The sequence below is a fragment of the Mastomys coucha genome, unplaced genomic scaffold (genome assembly GCF_008632895.1).
Source record: "Mastomys coucha isolate ucsf_1 unplaced genomic scaffold, UCSF_Mcou_1 pScaffold18, whole genome shotgun sequence".
NCBI classification, from domain to species: Eukaryota; Metazoa; Chordata; class Mammalia; order Rodentia; family Muridae; genus Mastomys; species Mastomys coucha.
In genome coordinates this window covers 4,408,007-4,414,445 of record NW_022196900.1, presented here as the reverse complement: position 1 = coordinate 4,414,445, position 6,439 = coordinate 4,408,007, and the positions used below count along the sequence as shown (strand labels likewise).

At 49.9% G+C, this 6,439-nt stretch overlaps 1 protein-coding gene and 1 long non-coding RNA gene across 4 annotated transcripts; one reads left to right on the top strand and one right to left on the bottom strand.

Annotated features, from left to right (window-relative positions):
- Positions 1 to 638: 638 nt before the first annotated feature.
- Positions 639 to 3,148, bottom strand: LOC116095287. Its single transcript, XR_004120530.1, has 3 exons — positions 3,100 to 3,148; positions 1,597 to 1,887; positions 639 to 1,123 (listed from the first exon to the last, which is right to left on the bottom strand). It is a non-coding gene; the product is annotated as an uncharacterized LOC116095287 (long non-coding RNA).
- On the top strand, positions 800 to 4,499 carry Sit1 (signaling threshold regulating transmembrane adaptor 1). Of its 3 annotated transcripts, none has more exons than XM_031376754.1 (5): positions 800 to 1,270; positions 1,392 to 1,530; positions 1,617 to 1,675; positions 1,803 to 1,864; positions 1,955 to 2,704. In XM_031376754.1, the coding sequence occupies exons 1-5, from the start codon at positions 1,225 to 1,227 to the stop codon at positions 2,186 to 2,188; spliced, it is 540 nt and encodes a 179-aa protein (XP_031232614.1). In that variant the 5' UTR covers positions 800 to 1,224; the 3' UTR covers positions 2,189 to 2,704. The 3 variants fall into 3 exon arrangements, 2 of the variants coding, with proteins under 2 accessions (XP_031232614.1, XP_031232613.1); XR_004120529.1 differs by adding an exon at positions 4,264 to 4,499 and having other exon boundaries at positions 801 to 1,270; positions 1,803 to 2,437; XM_031376753.1 differs by having other exon boundaries at positions 801 to 1,270; positions 1,803 to 2,704.
- The last annotated feature ends 1,940 nt before the right edge of the window (positions 4,500 to 6,439 follow it).

Genomic DNA, 6,439 nt, shown 5'->3' with positions numbered 1-6,439 from the left:
ATTTATTATATGTAAGTACACTGATGCTGTCTTCAGACACTTCAGAAGAGGGTGTCAGATCTCATTACAGATGGTTGTGAGCCACCATGTGGTTGCTGGGATTTGAACTGAGGACCTTTGGAAGAGCAGTCAGTGCTCTTAACCTCTGAGCCATCTCACCAGCCCCCTCTCCTTTATTCTTTAAGACAGGTTTTCTCTCCTAACAGGGAGCTCACTGATGTAACTAGACTGGCTGGCCAGGGAGCTGTAGTGATCCACCTGTGTCCCCTCCACCATGTGAGGCTGAGGTTACAGAAGGGTGCCAGTGAGCCTGGCTTTTATGTGGGTGTTGGAGATTCAAACTCTGGTCTTCACAATTTCTAGGCAAGTCCTTTACCGACTGAGCTATCCTCTACCCAGCCCCACCCCCACCCCTGAAACAGAGTTTCACTATGTAGCCTTGGAACTCTCTACTAGTCTCTCCAGCAAGTGAATAACTGCAAATACAGGCCCAGTTTGCCTGAGTTAGCCTGGGTCAGAGATTCCCTTAATGTAATTAATGTAGTGACAGGGTCTCACAGACAGTTTGGAGGATTATAATACTAGTAACTAGTAACAATTATAAGACTAGTAACAACAACAACAATAGTACACAGATATTTCTCAACTGGTCATAGTGGTTTTCCATGGCTTTAATTCCAGAATTGGTAGGTGAAGGAAGGAAGGAAGGAAGGTCCGTTTGAAGCCAGCCTGGGCTACAGAAATAAACACAACCATTTCCGGTAGTAGAGCTGCGAATTCTAAAGCTACGCTCATCGAGCATGTACCTCCTTCATGGCACTGTGAGCCAGAGGGAAATGGTGGACATCCCGTGGCTAAGGGTTCCTGTCCTTGTTAGTCCTATCTCATGCCACCTCGGCTCTTCAGAGTCTCCGTGGACTTAGCTGCAGGCAGTACAGAACAGGCCGGTGTGTGTTGTCTGCTGAAGGGGGCTCAGGGCTATGGGGATTTCAGAGAGTTGAGAGCTCAGGGTGATGCAGGTGCAGGCACAGGGCGGGGTCTTTGTTCTTTTGCTCATCCCTCCTCTCTGCCTTCCTCTCCGGAAACCAGCAAGTTTGACACTGGCGGTGTTGGCAACGCTGAGCTGTGGAGGTCAGGTTTAAGGAGAACTTGGGGTTGTGAGGGCTGTGACAGCTGTCAGGCCATAAGTAGGACTGACCCCTGACTCTCACACCAGCAGCAGTCATGAGCAGAGATAACAACTGTACCACTGATGATCGACTAGCGTGGGGTAAGCTGGGCGGGGCAGGGACTCCTGGGGGAGGGGTTATGTGGTTCCATGTTCTATCTGATACTGGCTGGGGTAGGGGTTTGTGGAGCGTAGTAACGGCCCCATCCACCCTCATCCACAGGGATCCCCTCTATAACCCACGCGTGGGGACTATGGGCCCTCTTGGGAGTTGTGACAACGCTGCTTCTCATCTCAATGGCTGCACTCTTGTCCCAGTGGATCCGTGGTCGGAGAAGGAACCAGGAAGGACAGGGACCACCGTGAGTGAAGGATAACTGGGATGGGTTAACTGAGTACTCCCTCTTATCTAAAAAGTCCCCACTCACTTCCAAACTCTATGCTGCAGCTCTGGAAGGTCCGTGGAAGAAGTTCCCCTGTATGGGAACCTGCACTATTTACAGACAGGTAGGCAATGCGGTCGGGGAGGAACAGGGCACAAGGACCCAGCTCCTAATACACGGGATGGAGATGGAGACAATGGAGATGCCAGGGGCAATCAGGAGCTGATCAGATTCCTGTGCCCTTGTCCCAGGTCGGCTGTCTCAAGAACCCAGGTCAGAAGAGCAGGACCCATCCTCTGGAGGCCTTGCCAGGGTGAGTCAGCTGGCCGAAGAAAACTGGAGGGAAGGAAATGGGGACCATTCCCGAGGGTGCAGAGACCGGCTAACAGCTTCAAATCTCCAGGGGGCAGAGGAGGCCATGTGCTACACTAGCCTGCAGCTGCGACCAGCTCAAGGTCGGATCCCCAGCTCTGGTACCCCCATCAAGTACTGTGAGGTGGTGCTGGACTCTGAGCCAAAGCCCCAGGCCCCAGGCCCTGAGCCGGAACTTTATGCCTCCGTGTGTGCCCAGACACGCAGAGGCCGGGCTTCCTTCCCAGATCAAGCCTATGCCAACAGCCAGCCCGCACCCAGCTGAGGAGGACCTGGAACTGTGGGCACCCATGGCTCAGCTCCTGGGTCAGGGACTCCTGCTGCCCTGGCTAGGGCATGTCTAGTTTCTAACCACCTCCAGGACATTGAGACTTTGCTGAGTGACAGGTGATCTACCCTGAACTTCCTAAGCTGCATGACAACGTACATTCATCTCAGAGTATGAAGGCTCCTTGTTTCCTGAGGAAGGAGTTGCAAAGGGAGATCTCTGCACTTATTTTGTCTACGTGCTCCTGTAAGCCCCCTTTTAGGGTTTAATCAGGTTCCCCATGTCCCCAGATACCTCATTGTCTCCTCAGACACAGGAAGTGGGCAGGGAGGAGTGGGTAAAAGCCAGAGAGGATGTGGGTGGGTATCATGCATGGGAGCCCACGGCTGGAAGGCTCTTAGGGTCCCAAGTTTGGTTCCTGACCTGAAAACCCTGGACAGAGAATGGCCTTCGTGCTGCTGCCTCTGGCCTCCCTTGGTTTTCAAATAAAGCATCTCAAAAAGTGTTTGCCTTTTAACCAGAAGCTGCAGGTCTGTAAAGGACGTCTAAAGAGTGTGTATGTGCAGGGGTGGGGTGGGGTGGGGGATGAGGGTGGGGGGTGGGGTGGGGTGGTGAGCTTCGGCATTGTGTCGAGCATTTCTGGGGGCGCCTAGCTGGGGAAAGATTGAAGAGGCAGAGATGCTGAGGGTGAAGGACTGGAGCCCGCCCTGCTACCTAGGTGCTCTTCCTGATTCTAGAACATTTACAGGACTCATACTCAGAGTCACCCTATTGCTACTGGGGTTGAAAACTCACCAGTCCTGAACTACTCTATCCATCACTTCTATATCTGTCCCCCTACGTTCTGGCCTAGTTCCTTCATCAGCTTCCACAGCCATTCTCCCACATCCCATGAGTGCCACCCATACCCGTGTTATGGCATCAGTTGCCATGACTTTATTCTGTCTGCCAGATTCCTCTATTGGCCTCTTGTCTCCCCATCACTATGGTGATCCATCACAGTGGTCCATTCTACTTTCTTTCTTTTTTTTTTTTTAAAGATTTATTTATATGAGTACATATGCTATATATGCATATATATGCTCTTTTCAGACACACCAGAAGAGGGCATTGGATTCCATTACGGATGATTGAGAGTCACCATGTGGTTGTTAGGAATTGTACTCAGGGCCTCTAAAAGAATAGTCAGGTCGGGCGGTGGTGGCACATGCCTTTAATCCCAGCACTTGAGAGGCAGAGGCAGGATGATTTCTGAGTTTGAGGCCAGTCTGGACTACAGAGTGAGTTCCAGGACAACCAGGGCAATCCAGAAAAACCCTGTTTTGAAAAACAAAACAAAACAAAAAGAACAGTCAATGCTTTTAACCACCGAGCCATCTCTCCAGCCCCCATTCCACCTTCTTAATTGTCCCTTACAGTCCTGGCCATAGCTTTGCTTGTCACTACTTATTTTTAAAACTTCTATCTAACAGGCACTGCATTTATTCTTAGCCTGCACTTCCTGCACTATGCGGCATGCAGTAGTTGTAGGCAGGTCATCAAAGATCAGCACTGTGGGTGTGGGAGCCAGACTGCCTGAGTTCCAAATCTACACCTTCCACTCATCGCCTCGGTGTTCCTTAGTAACTGGGCCTCAGTTTCTGAGTCTGTATGATGGGAAGATATTCTTGTCATTCACTATTATCATTTGTGTGTGTGTGTGTGTGTGTGTGTGTGTGTATTATTATGAGAGAGGGTACAGATGTCATGTGTGTGCATACATGTGGAGGCCGGAGGTTAACCCTGGACATTCCTTGTCAGTCATTGTTTACCTTGTTGGATTTCAAATGTTTAAAAATCACATTATTAATAGTAGTAATGGTCTTTGTGGGGAAGGTGATGGGGAGGGGGCGATCTCTGCAGGAGTTGGTTCTTTTCCTTTTACTGTATGGGTACCCAGGGATTGAGCTCAGGTTTTCAGAAGGGTCAGCAAATGCCTTTACCCTCCCCCCAAGCCCTGCACCCCCTCCTCCAACCACTTTATCAGCTTCTATCTTTTTGTTTTGTTTTATTTTGTTTTGTTTTTGAGGCAGGATCCCTTACTGGACCCTGGCACTACTGGAGTAGTCTAAGCTGGCAGGCCATGGAGCTCCAAAGATCCACTGGTCCCTGAGTCGTCCATTCTGGAATACAAATGCCTACCACTGTGTGCTGCTCTTTCGTGGGTGCTGGGATCCCACTCAGATTCTCCTGCTTGCACAGCACGCTCTTCCCCACGGGGCTATCTTCTCAGCCCTTTAAAAATTCTTATTGTTGACATTCACATGCAGGAGTGTGTTGTTTACATGTCTGTCTGTGCACACTTTTGTCCCTGGCGTCGAGGGAGGTCAGAAGAGGATGTTGGATCCCAAGAGACTGGAGTTACAGATGGTTGTGAACTACCATACAGGTGCTGGGATCCAAAACAAGGTCCTCTGCAAGAGCAAGTGCTCTTCATACTGAGCCAACTCTCCAGACCCTTGCTCTTTAACAAGAAAGAAAAAGAAAAAGAAGAAAGCTTGTTTTGTGGTTTAAATTAATTACCATATGCAAAATCATTAAGACTGTGAGTGCGCAATAACACTAGGAATTATTAAAATGAGGAAAACATGGAGTCCTGTCGAGGAATTCACAGATGAAATGATTAAACGGGTACTGAGAAAAAGGGAAGAGTAGAAAACAGTCCAGCAGGGGGCACCACAAGGCAGAGGAGAGGAGGCTTCTGTAGAGTTGCTAACAGTTACTGACGGGCCCCCGCGGTGAAGGCGATGTAAAAGAAAAGAGCAAGATGAGTCTGGTGGCCTGACAAAGCTAGTCGTGCCAGGGAGCTTGGATTTCCTGCTTCTGGTGAGGTGGAAAAGAGTCACTGAGTGAAGCAAGGAATGAGCTCCAGTGGTCGCTGTGTGGGCTGGAGGCCTGTGGGATGGAGCTCGGCAGGGCCCTTGCAAAGATGTCAAAAACATCGAACAATGCTGTAGTAGAGATTGGGATGAAGTGATGGATTACAAATATTTCGGTTTTAAAACAAAGTGGTTTCCATTATGCATCTATCTTTCTGATCTGAGCCTCATTACAGAAATACAGTCCAGTTCTAAACTGCTTAAGCTTTTCCCCCAACTCTCCCGGTGGCAACACACTGCTCTGTTTAACCAATCGTTCGTTGCACGCCATTGGCTGCTCTCCTCCAACTTTTCGGTAGCCCATCTATGATCTACCCCACTCTGGCAAAAAAAAAAATCCAACCTTCTTAGCTCTAACTTTCCACAGCAGAACTGAGGGGCGGGGCGGGGGGGGGTGGTGGAATAGAAATCTCCTTCAGCCTGAGCTCCAGCCCAAACAGCCTTTTTGGGGTTTGAAGGGCAGAAGAAAGAGAAAGCAGAAGTTTTCATTTCTACACTTTTCTCCGTCCCATTAGCAAAGTCCCAAAGACAACCAGAGAATAGGGAGTCATGCGCTTGGTAGACAAGGGTGTCCATGAAAAGGACGGTAGTGGAGTGCTTCTGGTCTCTGTACCTTTGGGGATGCTAACTTGGGTCTCTCTAAGGGACACCCAGGTTGCAATCAAGGACAAGCAATTGTGTGGGAGGGAGGGAGGTGGTTTTGAGGCAGACACCGGATGAAGGGAACCACAGCATCGGGATGTGGGCTTTGGAGGGGGACTGTGCTTCTCAAGCTAGTTCAGAGTCTGCACCCGAAGGACGTGAGAGAGTTTAGGCTTCGAAGAGGAGCTGGTCGGAATGGCACACACGAAGAGGAACAGGCAGGAACAAAGGCTGAGTGCTCCAAGGCTCCAGTACAGGAAGCTGACTTAGAACCCCAGACTGGTCTCAGCCTGGACTCAAAGAGCTCAGAACTAAGTAAGCTTCAGTGCCCACTCCAGGCGTGAAGCGGCATTGCCACCACCACCTCTGCGCAGGCGTGATGAGGGCTGGCCCATAGCATCCTGGGAATTGTAGTCCCCTGGTTTGGAGTTGCACATGACTCCAACCCAGGACCTTATTGGAGCTGGGCAAACATCACTCGCAACTGAGTTTCTGTTTGTTTGTTTGTTGTTGTTTTATGTGTAGCCCCAGTGGCGTGTGATCTGAATTTTATTTTTCTCCCAATCCCTGAAGTCTGTGTTCTATGTGTTTCTTGTTATCCCTCCCTAGCCTCTCAGTGCTAGGAATCAAAGCCAGGGACCTCATTCATTCTAAGCAAGTGATCTACCATTGAACCACGCCCCTTCCC

Excerpts from the sequence above, each read along its gene's own strand:
- Sit1 (XM_031376753.1), top strand. The coding sequence starts at position 1,225 with ATGAGCAGAGATAACAACTGTACCACTGATGATCGACTAGCGTGGG. Across the intron at positions 1,531-1,616 it reads CAGGAAGGACAGGGACCACC|CTCTGGAAGGTCCGTGGAAG; the intron begins GTGAGTGAAGGA and ends TCTATGCTGCAG. Across the intron at positions 1,676-1,802 it reads CCTGCACTATTTACAGACAG|GTCGGCTGTCTCAAGAACCC; the intron begins GTAGGCAATGCG and ends CCCTTGTCCCAG.